Below are 27,178 nucleotides of genomic sequence, written 5' to 3' on the forward strand. Positions count from 1 at the left end.
ATCATCTCCCTTGACAGCTGGGGCCATGGAGACCCTGTTGATGGGAGATTTTCCACAGGAAAAGGGTAACTGTGTTGGCTTTGACGGCGGGGGTGGGGGCACCGATAGGGAAATCAGGTGGCCCATCTCTAGGGAAGATTTCAGGATGATGAAATACTACTGATAAGGATTAACCCCGAACCGTGGACAAGGCTCTGGGGTCTAGGAAAGCTCCTGGGCCTGGGGTGGGGATGAAAGGAGAGGGGTGGAGGCCACTCCCCACCAGGGACAGGAGGGGCCCCCATTTCCAAACCTTGTCTGGTCAACCCTTTCCCCTCCTCACTCTGTTACGAGAGCTTTACCCAGAGTGACAGCTACTTCGTCAGGAAGCATTCCACCTCACTTGGGCTCCCCCTCCAGCATTGCCCTGCTTTCTGATGACTGTGTGAAGCAGCCCAGTGATTCACCAGCCCCACCTGTTTGGCGTTCCCGAATCTTCCCAAGGTGACATGGGTGTGCCCTTTCCATCAGTGCAGCAAATGAAGCTCCTGCAGAATTTGGACATGCTTGGCCCCGCCGTACCCTTACACCAGCCAAGCTGTCTTCTGGTACCTCTACACCAGCTGAGCTGGCATCTGCCATTTATTCCCCTTTGACACTACCGGGAACTCCCCCAGCCCTGGTCTTTAGAATTCAGTTTATGATAGATAAGTTTCCTCTAAGACCAAGCATTTATCCACCCCTGGCTCTAAACTTGATCTTACCAGACCCTGGCCAATTTTGTGTGTCTGTGGCCTGGCCTATTCACTAATTCATTCACTCAACAAATATTTATGGAGGACTTTCAGACACAGTTCTAGGCACTGGAGATATAATGATGAGCAGAAAGATGTAGCTTCATAGAGTTTGCAGATGTGCCTGGGAGACATATTAAACTATTAACAATAAGTACAATAAAGAAAAAGTACAGGAAGGCCCAGAGTGTGGGGGAAGGTTGGGTTAGTCCTAGTGCAGCCTTGAGTAGGGACTCAGGACCCGATCTGTGGAAGGGGATCAGGAGACTGCCCTTATTTAAGGTCCACTTTTGTCATCTCAGTTTTCCTTGCTCTAATATAAGGACAAGCTTGACCAAGCTTCCTTAGAAGCAATTGATTTCCCTCTAGGTGGGAGCTCCCATCCCATCTTTTCTTAGGGAAGAATCCAAAATATCTGCTTAGGATCAGGTTAGGATCCTCCCTGCCAACTGGGCTTTCATGGGTCCCTGAGCCACCCAGCCTGGCAGTGGCCAGCAAGGTGAGGTGGGCTTTGAACGGCATGGCCTTGCCCATCTTAGGTTTCGGAAGACCCTAACTCTGATCTGAATGTGTGACCTTGGGCAAATCATTCCCCTTCCTGGGGCCTCGGTACCCTCACCTGCAAACGAAGGGGAGCCCCAGAGCCCCCTCCACTGCAGGTGGACAAGGCAGGCAGAATGCTCGCTGGCAGCACTGTGCGGAGCCCCCCTGGGCATGCGGCAGGAGCGCGCTGACGCTAAATCGCAAAGGGAAGGGGTCTGCCTGGGAGGCTGCTTGCCACCGTGCACTGGCACCCCGCTGCCCCTGGGCTGGGCTCGGGGCCTGGGGGCCACTAGTTTACGTAAGGAGTGGGGCGGGGCGGGCACCGCCCAAACGCGACTGCCCTGCCCCTGGTGGCCCAGCCCCCGCCTGCCTGTCCGCGCCTGGCGGCGGCGGCAGCGGCAGCACAGCCCGCGGAATGGAGCAGCGCCGGGGCTGAGCCGGGCGCGCACGGGCCACCGCATGTGCTGCGCGGGGAGCAGCTGCCGAGCGAGCGGGCGGACAGCGAGTGCGAGAGGCCCCGTGGGAGCAGCCACGGGAGAGCGCCGGAGATGGGGTGAGTGAGCCCGCTGCACCGGTGGGCTGCGGGCCGCCACCCTCGTCGGCTCAGAGCCCCTGCGCCTGGAGCCTGGGCTAGCATGCCACCGACCCCGCGCCCTCCGCCCGGGCCGCGGCCCTTTCCAAAGGCGGGCACCTCGCTGAGACCCCCTCCTGGCCAGCTTTGCTGCCTCGGCCATGCGGCGGTCCCCTCGTTCCCGGGCGCGGTCAACTCCAGGGCCTGTGAGTGTAGGAAGCAGTTTGTCCTTCTTCACAATTGGGTTTATTACAAACAACATGGAAATCCAAGTTTTCCTGGAAAGGAGATAATAATAACCCCCCAGCATAGGGAGGGTGGACTTTTGAGTCTCCTTTGAGATGGCTGAGGATGATGGCAGTCTGTGAGGAGCTCGGCGAGGCTTTAGTCTTCGAAACAACTGAGATGCTCAGGAGAGAAGTTGCAATACTCTGTCGAAGTGACTAATGCTTCTGAGTACATAAAGTAATTTAAAAAGCAGGATTGATTTCTCCCAGCGTCTCTCAGGGTAGTAGGTGCTGTGAGTCAGAGAGCCACTGTGCTAATAACAGTTAACTCCTTACATTTGCTCTCCCCATGTGAGTGCTTGGAGTGTGTGCCGTCAGTGTTCAGGGAACGGTTATTATGCCCGTTCCACAGATGAGAAAACTGAGGCCTGAAGTGGTTCGGTAACTTCCCCCAGGTTGGGCAGCTGATTAGCATTTGTAGAGGGACACTGGGTGGGCAGCAGGAAGCCACAGACTGAGGAGTGGGGTTGCAAGTGAACCAGATTTCCTCAATCTCTATGTCCCCTGCTGCTGAGCTTAGCATCCTTCCTGCAGTCCTTATCATGACCCAAAGACTTGTGCTCCATGGGTCTAGAGATCTTGCTTTCCTGTATGGAATGGGTGAGGATGGGAAAGGGGCAAGGTTGTCCTGGGGGCTGGACCCAGCTCCCGTGGGTCAGTGGCTTTATTGTGCCTTGCTCTGGAAAAGTTTCTGGAGTCATTTCACCTAATGAACTTTATCTGTGGGGTCTGCATAGTGCTTGAAGGAACCAGAGGCAGGCCAACAGGAATTCTGAGGAAGGGAAGTATGGACCAACATGACAGGACAGGAGGACAGAGAGGGGCCAGGAGACGTGCTTAAGACACTGGTGCAGATCTAAAAGGTTTCTCCTCTACAGAAACTGGGAGATTTTGCCAGGGGCAGTCCAGCTGGGAAGCAGACTTACTGAAACATTTCCAGTGACCCTTTGGTAGACTGTGAAAGGGCTGCTCTTTGAGCAGTGGGAATCTTTGCAGCTCTCAGATTTCATAGTTTTAAAAAAATGTACAGGAAGAAGGAGTTGACAAATGTAGATCCCAAGATGGAGATAAAGGGATCTGGTAATTTTAACTCCCTGTCCCTTCTCCACCCCCCAGCCAACACAAAACCAACGTAAGACACGCGTGATCAAAAACAAGTATTGAAACACTGACCGGTTGAGATCAAATAGTTCTGTGGAAATGAAAATGTTTACTCATAAAAGCTTAAAGAAAATGTTAGAAAATAATTTTAGTTGTGGAGAAACAGGGAGGAGTAGCTTAGGGATTTTATTTAAATGTGGAATATGTCTTTCATGTAATTTTAATATCATCCATAAATGTCTTATTACTCACTTCTTATAGGTAAGGGCTGGTTTGTAACTCCTACCTAATTCTGCCATTTTTAATATATCCATTTCTATAATTTATGGGAGTGCACAAGCAAGCCACGGTTGTAAATTGAGATGGAGCTAGGGCTGGATAAGCAGTTTAGACAGAGGGGGGTGGAGGGAGCCATTTTAACCGAAAATAGAACCAATGTCATTCTTTCTGAGAGTTGAGTTGGATGGTGGAGAAAGAACCAGGAAAGGGCAGCCAGTAGGAAATTTTGTTGTGGTCCTACAGCCTTATCATGGCTGTACTTGTAGACACGACTAGGATTTAAGGAAAAAAAAAACCTAGCTTATCTCTCTCCATTTAAGATGCTTTTCCTCATTCAGTGTCCCTGTGTCCTGCTTCTCTTCTGTGAAGTGTTTCACATTGTGTGTGGCTTCCCCAGTAAGTCTGTGTTCTCACTCCCCAAGGCAGCTTTTTCATACCTTCTTCCCTCCTCAGACCTCCCCGTCCTCCCCATGCACACACCTAACTTCCTTTTCGGTGACAGAAGAGGAGCCAAGGCCAAGGACAGCCTCACTTCCCCACCACGCCTACACTCCCCTGTGTAGCTGCCCTGAGTTTTCCTTCTCCCCTGCTTTGCTGAATGGATGACCAGTCCCTCCTCTGGTCCTACCTACCATAACCCTGCCCTTCCTGGGGACTGTCCATCCCATCCCCTCTCACCTCCTCAGAAAACAGTTCCCCATCTTTCTCCTCCCTCTCTCCAGGCACTTTCCCATCAGGGTACCGCATGCTTCAGTTCAGTGCTGTCCAGCGGGACTTCTGTGCTCATGGGAAGTGCTCTACATAGTGCAGTACGGCTGCCACCAGCCATACGTGGCTGTTGGGCACTTGGAAATGTGGCTGGAGTGGCCGAGGACCTGAATTTTTAAATTTAATTTACTTTTAAACAACCACATGTCGCTAGTGGCTGCCATATGGGTAATACCACTTTAACTTTTCTTATCTAATGTTTCTCTCCTGCTTCAGTTCCATTTCCTTGCTCCCTTTCACCTGAAAACATCTCAGAAGATATGTCCAAACCCACTGTCTCCACTCATTTTCTTCGCCCACCATTTGCTCACCCCTTACACTCTGCTTCTGCTCCCATCTCCCCACCGAAACTGCCAGGGTCACTGATGACCTGCAGGTTGCCAGACTCTGTCCTTGTCCTGTTCTGCCGCTCAGCAGGGTTCTTCACCAATGGCCACGCCCTCCTCCTTGAAACACCTCCCCCCCAGCTTCTTGCCAGTGCACCCCGGTTCTCCTCTCACCTCCCCATGGTTCCTTTCAGTCTCCCTGCCTGACCTCGGAGTGATGGGGTTGCCGGTCCTGGTTCCTTTCCGCTGTCAACACTCTCCTCCCAGGTCATGTTAGTCATCCCCAGCCATGGCTTTAACTATCAGCTACATGCCGATCAGTCCCACGTTTTCCATGGGCTTCCTGACTCTCAACCATGCATGGAGCTCTTGATATTCCTGTGAGTTCTCCCCTCTCCGTCCTCCCCGTCTCAGTCAGTGGCCCTGCTATCCATTCACTTGCTAAGAGTCATCCGGGATTCTTCTCTCCCTCACCTACCCCCACCCCTCCATGTCCAGGCTGTCAGTGGGTCCTGTGGGTCTGTTCCCAGGACTGCATTCCCCTCTCCCGATAATCCTAGCTCCCACTCTACTCTTGGCCACCGCTGCCTCCTTCCTGGACTAACTTCCTAAAAGGCCCTTTAGCTTCCACTCTGGGGTGTTTCCCAGTCCATTTTCCACCCTGGACACCCAGTGATTGGCTTTTCAACTCGCAAATCCCATCACTCTCTTACTTGTACACCCTTTAGTCATCAAGAGGCTGGCCTGTGCCCCCTCTCCGCCTGTGCCCGCCACTCTGCCCAACCCTCGCTGCCCTCTGCTATCCCAGCCTCCTTGGCTTTTCCTGTCCTGCCTTGGGGTCTTTGAAGTTGCTGTTCCTTCTGTCTGGTGTGCTCTTGCTCTGGCTCTGCACATACCTTCTCTTCCTTGAGATTTCAACATCAAGGTCGAAATCCTGGATCTCCAACAGGCTCTCCAATTGTTGCAGCAAACTCTCCTGCTCAGTCTTTCCTGACCACCCCCATTCCTCGCGAATATAGGCACACCTTTGTTTCCACAGCGCGGCAATCGTCTGGGCTTTGTTTACTTATTTATAATCTCTTCCCCAACAGCATCCGGCAAGGATAAAGACTTACCTTTCTCACCAGGTATTCCAACACTGGGGGCCTAATAGGCTCCCAATAAATATTTTTTGATTGAGTTAATGCTTGCATATGCTGGGCAGCCTCGCTTGGATGCTGGCCTGGAAGTTGTGATAATTTTTGGATTACCTTTTATATAGCATGCTTAATTGAGAGCTGCAAGGGCCAAGAGAGAAAGAAATCACATTTGGATGCAGTTTTCTTTGAATGCTAAAGCAAGCCATTTAGAGTTTATTGTGGCAGGGTTAGTTCTCAGGCCATCGCTGTCATCCGAGTACTGGGGTTGTAAACTGTCTTTTTACTTGCCTGCGAAAGGCTAACAGAAAAGCCGGCTTGTCTGCTGTCGTGACTTATAGCTGATTTTGTCTGTTTACAAACAAGATCTACTGTAGTTCTGTTCGGCTTCAGCTTACACTCATTTATTTTCTTCAGCCAAGATTACATTGCAATGTACAGAGGCCACAATCTTGGTTATCTAATACCTTGGGCCTTCTTTCAGTAATCTATACCGATTAACTTTCTTTTGATGTTCGTCCCCTCTCCTTTAATTTTCCATTCCCCCTGAATCACACCAAACTATGCAGTCCCTACAAATTACAGCCTTCGGGTTTTGTGTTGACTAAGAGAGATGCAGTCTCTCAGATATATGGAGGGAACTTGTCATCTGTTTGTCCTGTTGGGGGTTTTTTTGGACTTTACTTTCTAAGGTTCATTCAGCCTCTTCATCTGTAATACAATTGGAGAGTCTGTTGGAGACCCAGGATTAGCAGACCTACGAGTTAGTTCCTACCCTCGTGGCGTTTCTAGTTTGTAAGGGGAGATAAGCCACATATACACGTACCAGATCTGTGTATGAGTTTAAACAGAATGTTATGATCCACAGGGTGTCAGAGGTGGTGCCCAGTTCTTTGGGGATCAGTACACTATGAGGAGGTGCTGGGCAAGCTAGTAGCATTTAGGGTCACCTTCATTATTTAGACAGCCATCTCCCTTATGTCAGAGTTGGAAAAATACATAATACTTGCAATGGGGTGGGTACTACAAAGAAGTGTATTGAATGAATGAATGAATGAATACTCTCTTTGGGTTGACTTTTACTTTAGGGAGAGCCATCATTCTCGTTAGAAACAGTCTGGCAGCTCCTGGCTTTGTGTGTTTTAGGATGGAACCCAGGGCACACTTGATGTTTGTACACAGTCCCCTGAAGGAGGGCCCAGAGCAGAAGGATGGTTTGTTGTTGTCTAATGCACTCAGTGATTTTGTGTAAATTATTAGTTTACTTTTCTGTAATGGCTCCTGGGAACTTAGAGTTAAATGTGTAGTCACCTTTAGCAGATTTATCCATTCCCTTGCTCAGTTTTTATAAAAATATATATTTTTTATTGATTTCAGAGAGAGAGGAAGGGAGAGGGAGAGAGAGAGAAACATTGATGAGAGATGTCCTGCAGGGCCCACAGTGGGGATCAGGCCCACAACCTGGGCATATGCCCTGACTGGGAATCAAACCGGAGACCTCTTGGTGCAGGGGTTGACACTCAACCAGTGAGCCACACTGGCCGGGCCCTCGCTCAGTTTTATAGCCCTACTGTGTTTGCCTTTACTCTTTCTCATCTACCACTATTTTTAAAAACAAAACAAAATGAAAATAACTTTGCTTTTTATAAAAATATTACATGTTCAGCCCTGGCCGGTTTGGCTCAGCGGTTAGAGCATCGGCCTGCGGTCCTGAGAGACCCGGGTTCGGTTCCCGCTAAGGGCACGTACCTCGGTTGCAGTTTGTCCCCGGCCCTGGTTGGTCATGTGGGTGGCAGCCACTCGATGTGTCCCTTCACATCGATGTTTCCCTCTCTCTCTCTTCCTCTCTCTCCCTCCCACTCTGTCTGTACAAAAAAATGGAAAAATGTCCTCGAATGAGGATATAAAAAAATATTACATGTTCATACTAAAACATAACAGCATAAAGACAGAAGTGAAAATTATTTGTCATCCCATGTGACAGGGATAACCTCCATCATCAATCAGTTGTCTGTCTTTGCAGACTTTCCCCGTGTATATATGTCTGTGTGTTTAGAAATATATATGTCTACATAGAGCAAATATATTTTTAACAAAATGACAACATATCATACATCTGTTTTGTAACTTAAGAAGTTTTTTTTTTTTTTAATTTTTTTTTTTTTTGTTATTGATTTTACAGAGAGAGGAGTGAGTGGGAGAGAAAGATGGAAACATGGATGAGAGAGAGCATAGACTCACTGCCTCCTGCATGCCCCCACACTGGGGATCAGGCCCACAACCTGGGCATGTGTCCTGACCAGGAATCGAACTGGCAACCTCTTGATGCATGGGTTGATGCTCAACCACTGAGCCACACCGGCCGGACTGTAACTTAAGTTTTTAACTTAAAATACCTTAAGTGGACATTTTTCCGTGCTAATAAGTATCAATCTACATCATCATTTAAATGCACACCTACTTCTAATTTGTCATTTTGCTGGATTTTATACATCTTTATAAACTGCTTAAATCCTTTCCAGAACAAGGCAAGGTATATTTTAAAAAATAAAAAAGACATTTTGACAATCCCTTAAAGCAGTTGTTGGCTTTAAATGAATTACTGAAAGAGAAAAACAGTGGAGGAGACCAAGATCACAGTGAACATTGGGTAATTTGCAGTGGCACTGTAATTTTGGGTGAGTCACCGCTCCTTGGTGAATCTTGGTGAGAACATGAGGATTCATCGTTGTTGCTAAGGGTGGTTGGTGGACTGGGGCCCAGCTGCTTAGATTGTTTCTGCTTGTTTGGAAATATCAGGGCAGAAAGATTCTGCTTTGAGACTTGGGTGGGAAGGTTCTCTGCCAGCAGAAAGCATCCTTGCCCCATCTGAGTGCCCCTCTGTTTCAAAAGCTCTTTGTTGGTGGGCATCACACCTCCTCCACAGAATTCCCTTGGCCAGGGGATTGGCAGGGACATACGGACTGAAAGGACATTATAGTCTCTGCTTCAGTTGTAAGGCAATGAAAAAGAACCCCATAAAACCTGGATAAAACTTGTGATATATCACCTTAGCCAACACCAGCATACAAAACCTTTGGAAAAAGACTATGCGTGACCCAGCCAGTATGGCTCAGTGGTTGAGCGTCAACCCATGTACCAAGAGGTCTCCGGTTTGATTCCCAGTCAGGGCACTTGCCCAGGTTGTGGACCCGATCCCCAGTGGGGGCCATGCAGGAGGTAGCCAGTTGATGTTCTCTCTCATTGATGTTTCTCTCTCTCTCTCTCCCTCTCTCTTCCTCTATCTCTCTAAAATCAATAAAGAAAGAAAAAGAAAAAGACTATTCATGAAGTGGAGGTAGGATTACCTTTTCCATTTGAAAGGAAAAGCCTCTTTCACCTTTGTCACAGTGAAGTGAACAGCAGTCCAAAAACAGATTTACAATAGAGAGAAAGCGTTTTCCAGAATATTAGAAATCTCAGGTGTTATCAAGTCCTGACCTTAAAGATCTTGAGAGTTAGATTTTGTCTTTTCTTTTCCCAATGAAAATAAATGGAGCAAAACGAAGCATGATAAGGAATTCAGGGCCAGAACCTCTGATTTGGGTTGGTTGTGATATACTGGTCCTTAAGCATGGCTTGCTGTGTGTCTGCATGTCCAGGTGTTGCGCACACAGGCTGCCCCCAAGTCATATTTATAGGTTGGGAGATGAGTACTGGCATCAGGAACCAGCCTCCTAGTGGGGTGTGCTTTGTGTGGGAGGAGCGTCAGGTTGGAAGCCTATGCTAAATGTATGACAAAATCTTCATTAGTTCTCTTAGTGACATGTTATCATTCTGGTAGCATTTATTTAAATTGTATTTCAAATTAGCCTGTTAGAATAAAAATATGCTTGTGGGGAACACATTTAGACATTTGTCAACAACTAGAGAGATTTTTAAAAAAAAAACATTTTTATTTACAAGCCTGGGTGATAGTCTTATTATTATTTCTTTGAGGAATTAGGGACCATGGTGTCCCCTCTCTGCAGAAAAACTTAGGATAAGGCATTACCACCAGTTAACCTAGAGCCATCCTTTAAGAAATCCTTTAGTGCCCTGGCCAGTGTGGCTCAGTTGGTTGGGTATGGTCCCATGCACCAAAAGGTTGCTGGTTCAGCTCCTGGTCAGGGCACATTCCCAAGTTGCAGGCTTGATCCCTGGTAGGAGGTGTGCAGGAAGTAGCAGATCGATGCTTCCATTGGTCTCTTTCTCTTTCTCTTTCTCCCTTTCCCTTACTCGCCTCTAAAAATCAATAAACTACTATTCTTTTAAAAAATAAAAAGAAAGAATAAACTACTATTCTTTTAAAAAATAAAAAGAAAGAAGAATCCCTGGCCAGTTTGGCTTGGCGGTTAGAGTGTTGGCCCGCAGACCAAAGAATCTCGGGTTCAATTTCAGTCAAGGGCACGTACCTTGGTTGCATTTCGGTCCCTGGCCCTGGTCAGGGTCCTGCGGGAGGCAACCAATCGATATCTCTTGCACATCAATGTTTTCTCTCTCTGTCTGTCCCTCCCTTCCATTCTATCTGAAGATAGATGGAAAAATATCCTCAGGTGACGATTTAAAAAAGAAGTAGAGGAATAAGTGGAGAGCTCAAATGAGTCTAACCACACCCTCATACCCTCCTTAAAAAAAATAAATCCTTTAGCATGCAGGTGCCTCCCAGCTGAATTGAGGCTAGGTCCCAGCCACCGGAAGGGCTTGGGCAGGCCCCTATCTCTTTGCCTGGAGCTGGGGAACTCTTGGCCCAGATTACCAGGGGGACTGGCCCACCCGGCAGCCCTTTGTTCTCACTCAGCCCTAGGGGGAGTTTCTTCTGTCAGTTATGGGGTTGGGAGGCATCCACAGGGATCCAATTAGTGAGGAATATTGCAGACCCTGCTGCCTGGGCATTGGATCCCTTTTGGGGTCTTTAATTGGAAAAGCTTTTAATTGGAGTTGTTCAGATAAATGGGGAAAAGGAAAGTTGCTTTGGCTTCTGTTGTCTTGGGGCAGGAGGGTGACGGAGAAGGTCCTCGTAGGGAAAAGGAGTGGAGGCTCCAAAGGGCAGGAAAAGGAATACCCAGTGGAGGTAGCATCCAGGCAGGTTTCAGCTCAGTGGGTCAAAGGCAAAGTTCTCTAACTCTTCTGTGCAGACTGAAGATAGAACTGACTGTCTCACCAAGGGGTGAGTTGATTGTCATGGGGGGCCCCTTGTGGGGGGGCGCCGGGGAGGATGGTGAAGTACAGACAGGTCAGACTGCAGCCCCCTGGCTGGCTGTGTGAGCTTGGACAAGTCATCTCTCTAAGCTTTATCTGTTCAGTGATTGAGATGACTGAGGGAGAAAATGTGTGTAAACATTTAGCACGATGCCTTTCACATACATAAGTACTCAGTGAGTGGTAGCCAAGTTTCTCACCACCACCACCACCACCATCATCATCATCATCTCTGCTTTGGGTGGGAGGTTGGCAGGTGACCCCTGAGGTACCTTCTGCAGTACATGGTTGGAGATAGTCAATCTCTTGTCTTTAATCCCCTTGGGTACGCCCCAGTCCTCAGCTGCTCATTCACAGTCCTGAGCAGTGCCTGTCATTGTGACCCAGCCTTGCCTCTTATCACTAAGCCTCTCAGGTAGTGTTGGTGGAGGACTGTCATAGGCCAGAGGGCGGGTAAGGTCAGGAGAGCTGACCCACATATGCCAACAAGAAAACCAGTCTGCCAACCAGTTGCTTACATGGGGAGATGCAAAGGTGGACAAAAAAAGAGAAGGATTGCTCCCCATTGTGGGAATCAAACTAAGGATTTGTTTCGCTGGTCAGAGAACCCTTCATTTGATTATTTGTATATTTATTTGCTCATTCATTCAAGAAACAGTGATCTTCTACCTGGTGTCAGGCACTGTTGTAGGTGCCAGGAACACAGTGATGAGCGTCTGTGGCCCCGTGATGCTTACAGTTCGGTGGGGCAGGTGGATATCAACAGCCATTACCTAATGGGTCAACATGGGGGATACAGAACCAGGGACCAAGTAGACTATACACTGGTAGGTTTCAGGGTCTCACATCTCTTAACTCTTGTCTACTCACATGGATCTGAACTCCTTTCTGATCACCCTTCATCTGTTTATCAGCTTTCCAGACCCTTTGAACAATGACCTTGACCTAGCCATTGAGCACCTTTTCTGGGCTGGCAGGTCTTCCTGCGGGAGATGGATGGTGAGCAGGTAATCAGGGCAGTGAACAAAAATAACATGTTTAACTCTTCAAGAGAAGGCTACTTAAAGGAGGTGACCTTTGAACTGAGTCTTGAAGGATGAATAGGAGTTTGGTGGGGGGTAGTGGGAGGCATTTAGGTGAGAGAGCTGCCCATGGCTGAGCTGAGAGAAAGAGAGAGGCTAAGTTGCTGGCTATTCTCATGTTTATAGACTGAGTGACTGAGCTGACGGTGGTATCATTGACTGAGGCTGGGAGCACAAGAGGAGATACAGTTTGGGGGTGGGGTTAATAATGAGATTTTAGTTTTCGGTGGATATGGTGGATTTCCACTTGTGAGTAGAAATTCAGCTCAGCAGTTAAGATGGAATCGGAGATGAAGAGGGAGCTCTAGGAGAGGACTGTGGTTGAAGAGAAGGAAAAGAAGCCAGTGGATGAGATTGAGGGGTGATGAGAAGGAGGAGGGCTGGAGGAGAGACATGTTGTAGAAGCCAGAGGGGAGGAGGCTGAAAGGGCGTGTGCTCAACAGGAGCGAAGTCCTTAGGAAGCTCAGGGTTGGGGGTGGCCCACGGTGCACGGCTGTTAAATACTGCTGTGCGTTGGGAGTGTCAGGGCACCACTGGATTTTAAGAGCAGCTCTAGCGAAGTGTGACAGCACAAATCCATTTGCAGGCGGTTTAAGGAGTGAGTGTGGTGAGGGAATAGAGAAGTCTGGCTGAAGATGAAGGTGAGCTTGAGCTTGAAGGTGTATCAGTGTAGAAGGAAGGTGGATTTTTGTTTTGTAAGTTGAGCATGTTGGGAGTATAAGGTAAAAAAAAAAAGAAGAGGAGATTAAAGATACTAGGGAAAGATGAGAGTCAGTGAGGTTGTGGGCAGGAGGGAACTAAAGCAAGAGCTTAGAGGAGGAGTCAACCTCCAGAAGAGGACAAGCAGCATCCTGAGATGGGCAAGGTGTGGGCACACGGATTTGGAGGCTCTGGTGGGAAGTGGATGAAGGGGCTGGGCCAGCTGGCTCTTCCTTCTTAGTGTGAGCTAAGGAGTTGATCTGAGAATTGGGTGGATCAGAAGGAAAGGAAATTATTTTATGTAGCTGCTTGTGGGGTTGGGGTAAATAAGTTTTTGAGTGACCCCGAGGGGCCAGTTGGAGATTTAAGAACATGGGTTTTGCCCTGGCCGGTTTGGCTCAGCGGTTAGAGCGTCGGCCTGCGGTCCGGAGAGACCTGGGTTTGGTTCCCGCTAAGGGCACGTACCTCGGTTGCAGTTTGTCCCCGGCCCTGGTTGGTTGTGCGGGTGGCAGCCACTCGATGTGTCCCTTTCACGTCGATGTTTCTCTCTCTCTCTCTCTCCCTCCCGCTCTATCTGTACAAAAATTGGAAAAATGTCCTCGGGTGAGGATAAAAAAAAAAAAGAACAAGGGTTTTAAAGGTGCTAGTCGCCACAGCTAGACCTGGGAGCAGGAACAGAGGTGAGCAGTCCCACACCAGATGGTGGGCATGCATCTGTGGCTCACTCTGGTTAGACTCCAAGTGCACTGCCACCCACAGCCCTGGGGGACACTGCATGGGAGGGGGAAGCACCCGCTCTATCCCCATCAGTCCCCTTTCTGCCCTTGCTTCTCTAAGTAGCCAGTCATTGTTCTGTTAATAACTTCCAGACCCTTTCTAAAAAATGCATTGAAATTATTGCTAGCATGACCTCCTTGAGTAATGAGATTTGTAAGTTTATTAACCTCTGTGAGAAGTGGGTTTCTTTGCTCCATGGGGGTATATAATCTGTTGGAGGAAATGACGGTAATGTGGTGATTTGGAAGGTGAGCTCAGAGCCTGAGGGCAGAGGCAGAGTCGGGGCGGCTTATCTGCACTCTTCCCTGAACATCCTCTGACTTAGCGTGTCCCGTGGAAGATGGGGTGATTGCTTCTACACATCCCTCTCCCCGCACCCCACTCAGTGAGGCTCACACTGGCCCCAGGTTGAGATGGTCAGAGAAACCAAACTGTACAAACCCTCACTTATTTCAATGAGTCTGATTCTTCTGAGTATGAGAAGGGAAAGGAGGAGATGGGAGCATCGCGTCTTGTGAGGACAAGAACACCTGTTCTGTGCCCATTGACACAGGCCCGGAATCCACTGCCCTTGGGAGGGGATCAGGGTGTTTGCTGTGAGGTCTTGTTGGAACACATCCTCTGTCATTCCTGTGTTAGCTTTCAGATCGTGCACATATTGGGTGTTTGATGTAAGCTACTTGCTAGGCATCCGTCGGAGTGGCAGTGATTCATGGCTTCATCCTCACTGGTTTGGCATTTCAAGCCTCTATCACCTAGCCTGATCTGCCTGTCTTCTGTGTTGCCCTGAATAGTTGGCCCAGGCCTCTTTATATTGTTTATCACATAAGACTTTTACTTATAATACAATGTTAGGTCAACATATTATCATAATATACATCTCCCCCACCCTCACCAACCAGACCAGTACAGGCTAATGGAAATATGAGTACCACTTACGTAATTTTACGTGTTCTAGTCGTACACACATTAAAAAAGTAAAAGAAACAGATGAGCCCTGGCCGGTTTGGCTCAGCGGTTGGAGCGTCGGCCTGCGGTCCAGAGAGACCCGGGTTCGGTTCGCGCTAAGGGCATGTACCTCGGTTGCAGTTTGTCCCCGGCCCTGGTTGGTCGTGCGGGTGGCAGCCACTCGATGTGTCCCTTTCACATCGATGTTTCTCTCTCTCTCTCTCTCTTCCTCTCTCTCCCTCCCGCTCTATCTGAACAAAAAATGGAAAAATGTCCTCGGGCGAGGATAAAAAAAAAAAAAAAAAAAGAAACAGATGAAATGAATTTTAATGTATTTTAACCCAACATATCCAAAATATTACTATTTCAACATGTAATCAGTGGTGAGTAAATCAGATATGGTTCCTCTTCCTATGCAGTTTACATTCTAGCAAGGGAAACAGACACCCTACCTGTCTCTGCCGCCCTCCCCCTCCCCAAAGACACCTGGAAATGGATCCACAAATAAAATAGCTGCAAGCTGTGCTCAGGGCTGCGTGGGGAAAGAGCAGAGGCTGAGACCAGTGTTAGAATGTGTGGTGCAGATGCCTCTCTGAAGAGGTGGCATTGAAGATGTTACCTCAAGAGAAGAGCAAAACAACCTTCTAGGTGGAGGGAGGAACAGGCGCAGCGACCTCGAGTGGGAAGGAGCTGCCCGAAATGTTCCAGAGGTTAAAATCAGACCTTCGTGGCTGGATGGCCACAGGGAGGAGAGAGAACGCAGTGTGGGGCTGGAGGGAAGTGGGGGGCTGGAGTCGGCGGTGGCGTGGCTGCTGTCTGGGATGCTGTGAGACGGGGCTGCCGTGCAACCCTTCTTCTGTGTCAAGGAGACTGCTTTGGCGCTCTGTGAGAATGGGGTAGAAAGGGACAGGGAGTGAAGCAAGGAGGCCAGTGACGGTCCCTGGCATTCAGGGACAGAGGACTGGCTGGGGCTGAGAAGGCTGAAGAGGAGAAGGAGAGAAGTGGACGGGTTCCACAAATGTTTTGGGTGTGGGTTTGCTGGAACTTGCAGAGGGATTACATCGGGGTAAGGGATGAGGGAGAGGAGGACCTACAGACGACTCCTTTGGTTTTCGGTTTAAGCATCTAGTAGATGTGGGGAAGCTGGAGGGGAAGATTTGGAGTGGGGTGAGAGGATCGAGTTCAGGTATCCACATGGTGAGCTTGAGGTGGTGCGTGGAGCTGGGGAGGAGGCAGTGAATTATGTGCGTCTGGGGCTCAGCAGAGGTCAGACTGCAGACACTGGGTGAGGTCATGACCGAGACAGGTAGGCAGAGGAGGAGAGGGCTCGGGAGCTTGGAGCACCCACTGTGTTTAGGTGCATCAAGGAAGAGCAGCCAGCTGAGAAGTTGGAGGAGGTGTGGTTAGTGAGGGAGGAGGAAAGTGGGTGGTGGCGGCAAGGTGGCTGATGGAGGAGTGTCTCAAAGAGGAGGGCTTGGGCATTGGTGCTGAGTGCTGCTGAGACGTGGCTGGGGACTGGGCAACATGGTGGATGCTGGTGGCCCTGATCTGAACCAGCTCAGCGGCAAGGTGGAGCCAGGAGCCAGGTGGATAGAAGATGAATGGGAGGCTGAAAAAGGCACTTATGGGCATATGTGGACCACTTTTTCAAGAAGTTGACTGTAAAGGAAGCAGAGAAACAGGACACTAACACAGGAGGCTGTAGGCAGAGGGAGAATATAGTTAAGATAGAACTCCAGCATGTGTGGATGTCGACAGGAATGCTGCCCCAGAAGAAGGGATGACAGAGGAGCCAAAGCCTGGAGAAGATGAGAACTGTGGGTCCAGGACCAGCGGAAGAATTGTCCCTCCAAGGGCGAGAAGGAGGCACCCTCTCCTGGAAAGGCAGGAAGGAGGCCATGGAGGGGGCAGACACAGGCAGGCAGGCTTGGGTGTGGTGCAAGATGCATGAGCCCCAGCCCATGGCTCCTGTTTGCTCCATGAAGTCCAAGGCAGGCTATTCCCTGAGAGCATGGGCGGAGGACAGGGTGTGGGAAGTCTGAGGAGGAGGAGGTGTGAAATTGTCTGGGAGTGGGTGGCAAGGCGGCTAGAGAAACCCAGGCTTGTGGAGTGTGGCAGAGTGACAGTTTGAGGTCAGAGAACATGCATTTAAAGTGAAACTTGTCCACCCAGTTTGGTGATGTTGCCCAGTGGCTTGGGTGTGGGTATGAGGAGGCAGAGAGCAAGAAGCATCAGGCCACGGTGGCGGGGTGTTCTGATGGACTGGTAACAGTGAGAGCTGTAGAGACCATGGGGGCAGCCAGGAGGTGGGTGATTGATGGTGGGCCTGTGAGTGGAGGGACTCTGAGGCGGGGCCACCTCAGTGCGCTGGAGGGATGGGAGGTGTGGGCAGGAAGCAGGGGGCTGGAGATTCACACTCTGAGACGGTGCGTTCCTGTAGATGAGGGTCCTGGTGAGGCTGTGGGAGGGGCCGGAGTTACCGCAGGGGCCTTGGGATGGAGGCATTTTCGTGGAGGTGAAGGAACTTTGTCCGGGATGTTGGGGGTCATCCACATGGATGGTGACAGTGGCAGGCGTTAGGCAGAGGAAGAAGCTGGGCCTGGGACTGAAACCCTGACCAATGGCAGGAAATGAGTTGGAGGCTGGGTGGGAAGCAGGTGACTGTCATGGCCTGGCCTCCAGCTGCATGAAGAGAGCCACCTGCGGGGGTGGGGGAGGCACAAGGACACTGGCCACCCTGACCTCTTGTGTTCTGCTTCTGTGGGAGGGGAGAGGAGCCAGTCAGCTGTGTGTGCGGCGAGAGGGTCTCCTCAGGGCCGCCTGGTGTCCGTCAGGCATGGACCTGCGGGTGTGCTGGCTGGGCAGCTGGCACCTGCTGACTTCAAGGAGCTCAGTGAGCCCTGGGAGGGAAGGCCAGTGTGGGACGGAGATTCGTGCATGAACAGAGCAGGGAGGTCCCAAGAGCCTGAGTGATGTTGGGTGACTGGGAGGGTGTGGTCTCTCCCTGAGGTAAGGGGGTGGGAGGTGTTTGTGTATTGGGGTCTGGAGCAGGGCATATCTTTCTGAGCATGGGTAGGACTTGGGGATTGTGAGCTGACGGTGAGCTCCGTGTGAGTCAGCCTGGTGATGTGGCTGTCCCAGTCACTACAACGTGGAAGACCCTGGTCGCAGTGTGCAATAGCTGTAGTAGGGTATAAAGGGGCGATGGTCTGCTTCCCTCGGCATCTAGAATGTGGTATTTGGTTCTGGCGCCTGAGTTGATCCACATTTAGAGTGGAGGGATATTTGGAGGAGGGAGAGCAGAGAGGGAGGGATCTGAACATGGGTCTGTGAGGATGATTTGAAGGATGGTTTCTTCAAGTGGGGCCTCCAGATACAGCGTAGGGAGTCTGTGAACACCCCTGCCCCAGGTGTGTGGAGAATTGTACATCCATATGTGCATTTCTGGGGAGGGTGTGTCAATAGTTTTTATCAGACTTTCAAAGGGTCCTTAACCCAAAAGAGATTAGAACCACTTGGTTAATGAATTTGGGCATTTTAGCTTAGAGAAGGGAGAACTTGCCCAAGACATGGGGGTAAGGGAAGGAGAGATGACCAGCTGCCATTTGGGGACGGGAGGGCTTGCTCTGAGTGAACTCAACTGGGGGAACTCAGATCACTGGGAGGGAGCAGAGGGAGCCTGGGTTTGGCTCTGTGTGTGCCTGAGGGAGCCTGAGAGCAGATGTCACAGGTGGAGTGTGCACAGGGCAGGTGACAGAAGGAGGTGGCCTGTGATGTTTTCTATGCAAAAGCTTTGTCTAAACCTTGTTCTGAGGAGTAAATAGCTTTGGGTGTTACTGGGGTTCCCACGTCCTCAGGCAGACTCTTGAGGGCTGAGGTTTCCTGGAGCAACAAAGCCCTTGCAGGTGCTCAGGTGTGCAGCTCTGAGGTGCAGAGGTCCCTAGAACCCTGACCTCCTTTCTGGAGACAGCACATTCAATATCATCTCAGGGAGTGGACCCTGCACCTCTGGGGGCCTCAATCAGCCCTCTGTGGTATGGGAACCATGTTCCTATGGCCTTGCCTTGGGTGTGCTCCGCCCCTCCCCACACCTCATGCCCTCAGTCACCAGCTAGATGTGGGTCCCTCCTGAGGTGGAGCGGGGTGACAGGAGCGCTGAAGTGGACTTGCGGGTCTGGCTTGAGCACAGCGTTATCTCTGAGAGGGAGGGGGCTCTGCACGCCCGGCACGCAGTGCGTTCCCAAGTGATGGGCGGCCTCCCACCTCGCTTTGACACCAACAGAATCAGATAAATTTGCTAAATTTAAAAGTGACTCCCATGGGACAAAACTGGTACTTCATCAAGTTTAGCTTTGTCAGAGCTTCCTGCCCCCTTTTATTTCTGTTGTTCTCTCCTCTCAGTTTTTTTCTTTTAAAGCAGGCATACCTCACCAAGGATGGAATATTCTGGAAAACTGGAATTGGAATCCCACAGCTTGATTGAAAGCTATATCACTTGCTTCAAGGGAGGAAGCTAAAAAAAGCCACTCCTTGGCGTCTCCCATGCATTTTAAATGTTCAGAATGCTTTGCCTGCAAAGGAAACAATGCCTCATTCCTTAAATAATTAAGTGGAGTTCACTGAGAATGGAGTGTGGGCCAGGCCTGGTCACACTGCAGCCCCCGGAGCCTCTCTCTCGAGGGGAGAGCTTGGGCAGGTGTCCAAAGAAGTTGTTTGTGTAGAAAAATTGACGCAGCTTCACACATCTGCCTTTCAAGCACTTGGTGAAATTGGCACAACCCTGGAAATGTCACAAACAAGGAGGAAGGGGGCCTGCAGGTTTCCCCCAGGGGCTGTATTCATTCCTCATGTTTATATCGCCCATGAATTCTTAGTTGGTCTTAAGTATCCCTTCGCTGCCACGTGACTGCCACGAGGGATGACTGTGGCCTCGGACCAAGTGTGTGTCCCCCCAACCAGTACAGCATTGGCACTGGTTTCTGTGTGTACTTGGTGGACATTTTTCATCTGTGCAGGAAAGAGAAGGTTACTTTATCTCCTGGCAGAAGACCCTCCCCTCAGGATAATGGTGACATCACAGATCTGGCCGATTATTTCCCGGGTGTCTGCCGTTCTCCGGCGCATATGCTCTGTTTCTCTGAGGCCACGGAATAGTATGCTGAACAGACAGTGGGTCAAGTCGGGTGGTCCGTGTGGAGTCTCACTTGGCTCCTGTAGAGAGTGCCTTCTGCCGGGGGAAGGGAACTAATATTGATTGATTATTGATATGCATCGTATCATTTAGGCTTCATGTTTTATGGATGAAGAAATGAGTTCAGAGAGGTTAAGTGACTTGATTAAGATCACACAGCCAGAACAGAGTGGGACTGGTGGTTATATAAGTTGTCTGGCTCTGAGGTTCACACTCTGCAAGACTTTTACAATTCCATGAGGAAAACAACCTTTGTTTCAAAAGTACAACTTGAGGTTTAAAAGAAAAGCAGAGACGAGGCTCAAGAAGGTTCCATTAGCCTGCCTTTCAGAGGGCAGGGGCAGGGGCAGGGGCAGGGGCTAAAAGTAGAGATTTGCTCTGATAGGATCGCCTGGCCATTCACACAGTCCTCTGGGTTTCCTGCAGATTTCTCACCAATAATCTGCTGAGCCATTCCTTTGTCTCCCTTTCACGTCCTTCTGTCTCCCAGTTCCCCCTGGTCCTGTTTCTCAGATTTCAGTAGAGGTTCTCAGAATGACTTCAACATGCAGTCCTGCTGAATTGCAGGTTGTGATCACATCTATCAAGACATTATTCAGATAACATAATAGGAATCTAAATCTCAAATAAACCTGTTAGGCTGGGTCTACATCAGATTAGTTGTATCGATATTAATGTTGACACAAGAGGGGTATAAGCTCTCCAGAGACCATTTTGCTCACTTTTCTTTCGGGCCATGAATCAGAATTTTTCCACACTCCTTTCCCAGTCTCCCATAGTCGTCAGGGTTCATGCTCCAGGTGTGTACCTGCATTGTTTGTCTCAAAAACGCACAGAGTGGTTTCTGTCTGTCTGTTTGCCACATGCTGCAGCTGCTTTGCTGTAGCTGGGCCTCTCCTGGCTGCGCTGGGCCTGCTGGAAAGTGAGCAAGAAGGTGCTTTAGTGAAGCGGTTTCGGAGCTGGTTCCCCAGTCACAGAGCACGTCACTCAAGCCCCTCCGTCCTAGGAAAGAGGTCAGCCTGAGGCTGATTTCTCTCTGTACACCTTACAAAATTTAGTTTTGTTTAGTTTGTTTGTCTTTGTTTCCTAGAGCAAATCTCTTACCCAGTAACAGCTGAAGTAGCCTAGTGGGTCTCGGGTGCAGCTCGAAGAGGAAGTCAGACGGAAAGGCGATCTGAACCCTAGACAGGGTCTAGTTAAGTGTCTTTTGCAGGAAGAAGTTGACAGTTGAGGGTCTTCCAGGCAATCTGTTTTTATTTTATTATTATTTTTTATTGATTGATTTTTAGAGAGAGAGGAAGGGAGAGGGAGAGAGAGATAGAAACATTGATGACAGAGAACATTGATTGGCCGCCTCCTGCATGCCCCCCGCTGGGGATCGGGCCCACAACCTGGGCATGTGCCCTGACTGGGAATCGAACTGGCGACCTCTTGGTGCATGGGTCGATGCTCAACCACTGAGCCACACCTGCTGGGCTAGGCAATCTGTTTTTAGAAGGAACATTTTTTATGCTGCCACTGGAACAGATAAAAGCAATTTTCCCCACATTCATGGGATCAAATATTCATTTGCATGTTGGAGGCAGAAACCACTATATGCGTTCAGACCTCGATGCCCAAGGTCTTCTGGTGTTTTCTGCTTGAGCTTATTAGAATCACCAGCTTTATTTAGGTCGCCGTGTTCAGGTGGCAGCCAGCGACAACAAAACTGCTTCCACGCAGTTCAGGTGGAAGCTGCCGGGCAAGCAGCAGACTCCGTCTTACATCCTAACTTTGTTCCTTCCTTCAGTCAGTTAAGTAGTATTTATTGAGTGCTTCCAGGGTGAGTAAGATGATTTGGCCCTTGTCCTTGTAGAGCTACAGTATAGCAGGGAAAATGGCTATTGAGTCATTGTAAAAGTAATCCATTCAAGTATTTGTTGAGCAGTGCGTGCTAGGCACTGTCCATGATGTTAGGGAGATCAGCGAACCAGACAGATGAGCCCCTGCCTTCAGGAAGCTTACATTCTAATGAGACACATGATAAGTAAAAATATAACAAGCAAGTACATTTTCTGGCATGTTAGAAAACAAAAGTTGCCCTGGGAAGCAGAGGTAGGTAAAGGTGATTGGGAGTGTGGGGTGGCCAGGTGGGGGGTGTGTGTGCCAGTTGCAGAGTGGGACACATGAAATGAAGATAGATGGATTGGAGTGAAGGATAAATGATGGTTATGACAGGGAATTGGGGAGGTTGAGGGAGAGGGGAAGAAGTTCCGGTGGGCCAGCTGGTGGGGTCAGCAGTGTGTATCGAAATGATTGAGAATCAAGAGAAGCCATAGTGTATGAGAGATGGTAATGATCCAGGAGCTAAACTCATGGAGAAATGAGGAGGAGTCACACAGAGGTTGTGGAGACAGCAGCACTGAGGGGTAGTAGATGACAGTCTGACGACAAGAGATTCAAAGATGGAGATTTTAGAGAGGAGGGAAGAGAATTGTCTGGCGGGTCAGTGAGGAGCCTGGAGGCTCAGGCGTGGGGAGTGCTCTGCAGGGTCACAGGCTCTGTGAGGGCAGAGGGCAGAGGGCAGAGGGCAGGGGTGTCTGGTCTGGAATGGCCAGGCTTTGGTGACACGGTGGTTTATAACAAGAAATACCTATATTTGATCTTCCTCCCAGTCCTGGCAGTGGACTCCGAAAACCCTTGGAATCTGCTGGGTGAGAGTGAGCAAGGTGTCTCTTGTTATGTTAATGAGGTGTCTTTGGGAAAGCACCTGGGGTGGGCTGCTTGCCCTGTGGTTAGAGGGTTGGAACTTTCACTGCCCCCCAGCTACCCCTTCCTGGAAGGGAGAGGGGCTGGAGGTTGAACGATGCCCGTGGCCAGTGATTTAATTGGTGGTACCTACGTAATGAGCCTCTGTGAACACATGGGATTTGGGGAGAGTGGTGTGCCAGAGAGCCAGGGAGCTCCACCCCTTTCCCCTCGCCTTGCCCTGCGCCTCGCTTCCATCTGGCCGTTCTCGAGTTGTACCCTTTCTAATAAATTGGTGACCTCGTAAGTAAAATGTTCCTGCAAATGAATAGAACCCAAGGAGGGGTCCATTGGAATCTCTGATTCTAACCAATCAGTCAAAAGCACAGGTGACCACCTGGACTTGGTGATTTGTCTGATACGGAGGCAGTCTTGTGAGACTGAGCTTTTAACCCGTGGGTTCTGGTGCTTTCTCCAAGTAGACAGCATCCGAGTTGAGCTGAAGTATAGGACACCCAGCTGGTGTCTCAGATGATTAGAACTGGGTGCAGAATCTTGACTCCCCGAGCACGTGCTGTTTGAGGGGGCAACACGTGGGGAGATGTGGTCCAGAGGAGGCCAAGACTGAGCAGGAACCCTCTAGGGCTGCACAGAAAGGCGGGTCCTGGCTCACGGGTCAGGGTTTCCCGAGGTGTCTGTCCATTGCTTCGGTAGAAAGAGACCTGAAACCCCAGGGGCCAGATGGAGACTCTCAGTGGCCACCCAGGAGGCTGGCCGTTGAAGCTCCAGGTCTGCCAGCTGCTGCCTGCTGCCCTGACTTACTGATCGGGTGATTGATCAACATGGTTCAGATAGGCCGGAGAGGCACTTTTAGGGCTGTGAACCCTTGGGCAGGAACCTGAGGTTTGGGGAACTCAGGAAGTATTTTCTGTGCTCTGTGCTGACTGTTGGGACTTGGGGAAAGGCTGTGAGGATGCTGTTGGTGAGCAGGATTGGGATTTCCGGATATGACTTAAGGCCTGGGATGATAGCCTTGGTAAGGGATGGGTAAGCATGAACCTCTTTGCTTATAGACCTGCTGAGCAGCTCAAGGGTGCTTCAGCCTGGACGTGGTAGGGGGGAGAGCAAAGCAGTAGTCTGGGAAGGAGGGTCAGTAGAACAGGTGTGGGCATCACTGGTGATAGGCTCAGGGGGAGGGTGCAAAGGAGCCTAGTGCATGTGTTGGGCTAGATGACTTAGGTGACTCAACTTAATAGCTCTGTGTGGCTTCGGGCAACTGACTTAATCTTTCCCCCTTTTCTGTTTTCCTTTGTGGAATGAAGACAGACACAGACTGATTTCTCAAGGTACTTGGGACAGTTGGGTGCCATACGTATGTCAGTGCCCAGCATGATGGAAGCACACAGTTAATACGCGTTAGAACATCCAGGAAATACCTTGCAGGCACTGCTGAGAGCTGGGTGCTGAGGATTGCATCATTGCTGTATGCATGGAAAGGCATTTCCCATGTAAAAACCAGACCTCTTAGTGGAAGAACAGGAATTGCTCTGAAGATGTAACCGTGCGTGGAAACCCGTGAGTCTGAGGATGGAAGGCTGAAGCAGAGCACCAGGAGAAGTAAACACGAAGTGGGGAGAAGTCTACACACACCATCTGGCCCTTTGGAGGAGCCAGGCGACGTGTCCTTGGAGCATGGGAACGAGCACGGGCTGTTCCGGGGCCAGCTGTCTGACACCTGCTGGCTGCCTCCTCTCGTCCGCTGAAAGTCAAGCATCGGACCTTTTCCAAAACGGAGAAGAAACTGTCGCAGATCCAGTACTGTGGCCCCATATCTGATTCATCATAACCTGCTGCCCACACAGGAGCCAGAGCACTTCCCAGAGTGACGGGGAAACACAGCATTCTTCCTCTAGTCATTTATTTCTATCGACCGCAGGCCTTCCAGCACTCTGCACGCTTTCCCTCCAAACCCAAAGAAGTGTGAAGGATTCTTGCGGGATGTGTGCTCCTGCCCCCTGTTGGTCCCTCTCTCTGTGCACCCCTCTCTCTCGCCCTCTGTTAGACACGTCTTCTGGGTGCCAGGCTCCACATGGCATCTGATGTAGTCACAGCCCCTGAGCTCACAGCTTCTTCCAGGCCAGGCAGAGCACATGGGAAAGGTCATTCGTGCAGCACACTGAGGTAGAGGGAGGAGGTTGCTGGTGGGGAGGCATAATCTGGGCCTCCAGTTGTGCTGGTTCAGCCTGGAGCTGAGTGAGTCAATACAGCTCAGCGTGTGTGTAATACATTACCGAGGAGTCCTGCTGGAGAGAAGGCTTTCCCCGCTCCGCAACGGGAAAAAAAAAATCTGCTTGTTGGCCTTGTGGGATTATGCAGGGTCCCACTAGCTGGCAGCTGGTCACTCTGGGCCTCTGCAACTTGGGTTCCCACAGAGCTTCTGGCCACACTTCAAGTGCTTCATCTCTCAAGTGCTGCAGGGGCTCTAGGAGTGAACACCTGATCTCTGCCCCAGGGGGCTTATGGCCCAATTTGGAGGGTGTGACACGTCTATAGCTACCCAAGGACAAGGCAGAATATATGAGGACCTCAGAGGAGCTGGGCTCCAGGGAGAGAATCGGTCTGGTGCTAAAGCCGGTACCTCTGCTGGAAAAGGTGACCAATTTGCACTTCACCTTGAAGAACGTAGGATTCTGACCAGTGAAGGTGGGCTGAGCCAGGGGACCAGTAAGAGGCATTCCAGGGGGAGGCTCAGCTTACCAGAAGGCAGATTGGGTAAAGCCTGTCAGTTGGGTAAGGGACTGATGGGGAGGAGGCCACAGAGTCAGGTGGAGACAAGGCTGGGCGAGGACCTGGATTTCTCTCTGCACAGCCTGTTTGTGAAAAGTGGACAGGGTGGGCGCCTGTGGTTGGTTTGAATGGGGTGAGGTTGACAGGGTGTAGTACAAGGGAATAAAGCACAAAAGAGGTATTCTTCACTCGTGTGTCACTTGTTTGAAGTCCACAAGGGCTTACTTTGGATTGAACGTGCCTTGCTCGGCTCCTTCTGTGTAAGCACACACCTAGTGCTGAGGGCTCCGTGGAGCGGTGGCACTATTTTTGTGGTCCTGCTAATGCCCATGTTTATTTTTAAACTTGAGCCTTTGTAAAGCAGGGATGTATCATGCAGGCTTTGCTTTTGAGTAAAAAGGTCCCCTTGGGCTGATGGAACCTGCAGAAGATGTCCTTGGTTTAAAGTTGAACATTCTCTTTATTTAATACCTCAATTTATGTAATCTGGCATTATAGAGAAGGCCACACAGTAATTTGCTTTTTAAAAAGTCCTGGAGCCCTGGCCGGAGTTGCTCAGTGGTTAGAGCGTAGGCCAAGTACCAAAGTGTGACGGGTTCGATTCCTGGTCAAGGGCACATACCTGGGTTGCAGGTTCAATCTCTGGCCCTAATCAAGGGCATGCAGGAGGCACCCAATCAATGTGTCTCCTTCACATGGATGTTTCCTCTCTCTCTTTCTCCATCCCCCGCCCCCCTTTAAAAAAAGAGGGGAAGAAAGTCCTGGAAAGAGGAGACCCACATGCAGTTTGCCAGTCCCCTCACTTGTGCTAGCAGATCTGTGTCGTGAGCAGCGGTGCTCACAGGAGGGGGGTCTGTGTGTCAGAGGAGGGAAGGTGGGGAAAGCTGGATGGAGCCCTGTGCCCTCCCCTCCTGCCAGGAGGGGCTCGTGGGCAAGGGGCTTAGACTGGAATGTCTGTTATCTTTCACGCATATGCACGTTATAACTGAAAAAAGAATGAGATTAATTTAGCATTGAAGGTGGAGGATTCAGCACATGTATTTATTTATATTTTTTCCTCCCAGAATCTATTAAAATGATAATAGAGAGATCATTAAAAATAGGATCCTAGGACAGCAAAGTGAATGGGAGGGAAGTACCAGCAGCTGAAAGATTGCATTTATGGGTGATAGAAAGGAGGGGAGGAATGGCAGCATCAGAAATACAGCAGAGGAGACCAGGGCCCGGACTGCTGTTTCAGGACCCGCGGGACTGTTTCTCCAAAGCAGCTTCTCCAGTTTGCATCCCCACCTGCAGTGTATGAGGTTCCAGTTTGTCTGCCTTCTTGACAACACTTGTTATTGTCTGTCGTTTTCATTATAGCCCAGCTAATAGGTGTGAAATAGTATCTCATGGTGATTTGGGTTTTCATTTTTTTGATGGTTAATGATGTTGAGCATCTTTTCATGTGCTTATTGGCAATTTGTATCTCTTCTTTGGAGATAGTGTCTGTTTAGATTATTTACCTGTTTTTTTTTTGTTTTTTGTTTTTTTTTTTTTATCCTCACCCGAGGATATTTTTCCACTTTTTGTACAGATAGAGTGGGAGGGAGAGAGAGGAAGGGAGAGAGAGAAGCATCGATGTGAAGGGACACATCGAGTGGCTGCCACCCGCACGACCAACCAGGGCCGGGGACAAACTGCAACCGAAGTACGTGCCCTTAGCGGGAACCGAACCCGGGTCTCTCCGGACCGCAGGCCAACGCTCTAACCGCTGAGCCAAACTGGCCAGGGCTATTTTCCTGTTTTTTAATTGGGTTATTTGCTCCCCCCCCCTTTTTTTTTTTTTTAGTTCTAAGAGTTCTTTATATGTTCCGGATGCACATTGCTTATTATTTGCAAATATTTTCTCCAATTTTGTGGGTTATCTTTTTAGTTTCTTTGATGATATCAATTGAAACACTAAAGTTTTATTTTATTTTGG

At 49.8% G+C, this 27,178-nt stretch overlaps 1 protein-coding gene across 1 annotated transcript in view; it reads left to right on the forward strand.

Moving 5' to 3' along the window:
* The first annotated feature begins 1,729 nt into the window (after window positions 1–1,729).
* Window positions 1,730–27,178, forward strand: part of HOMER2 (homer scaffold protein 2) — a 66,974-nt gene continuing 41,525 nt past the window's right edge. Inside the window, exon 1 of the mRNA XM_036277818.1 lies at window positions 1,730–1,869. Within this exon, the coding sequence (XP_036133711.1) occupies window positions 1,865–1,869 (5 nt within the window). The 5' untranslated portion in view covers window positions 1,730–1,864. The remainder of the gene's footprint in view (window positions 1,870–27,178) is intronic.

Source organism: Molossus molossus, unplaced genomic scaffold, assembly GCF_014108415.1.
Source record: "Molossus molossus isolate mMolMol1 unplaced genomic scaffold, mMolMol1.p scaffold_m16_p_24, whole genome shotgun sequence".
Taxonomy (NCBI): Eukaryota; Metazoa; Chordata; class Mammalia; order Chiroptera; family Molossidae; genus Molossus; species Molossus molossus.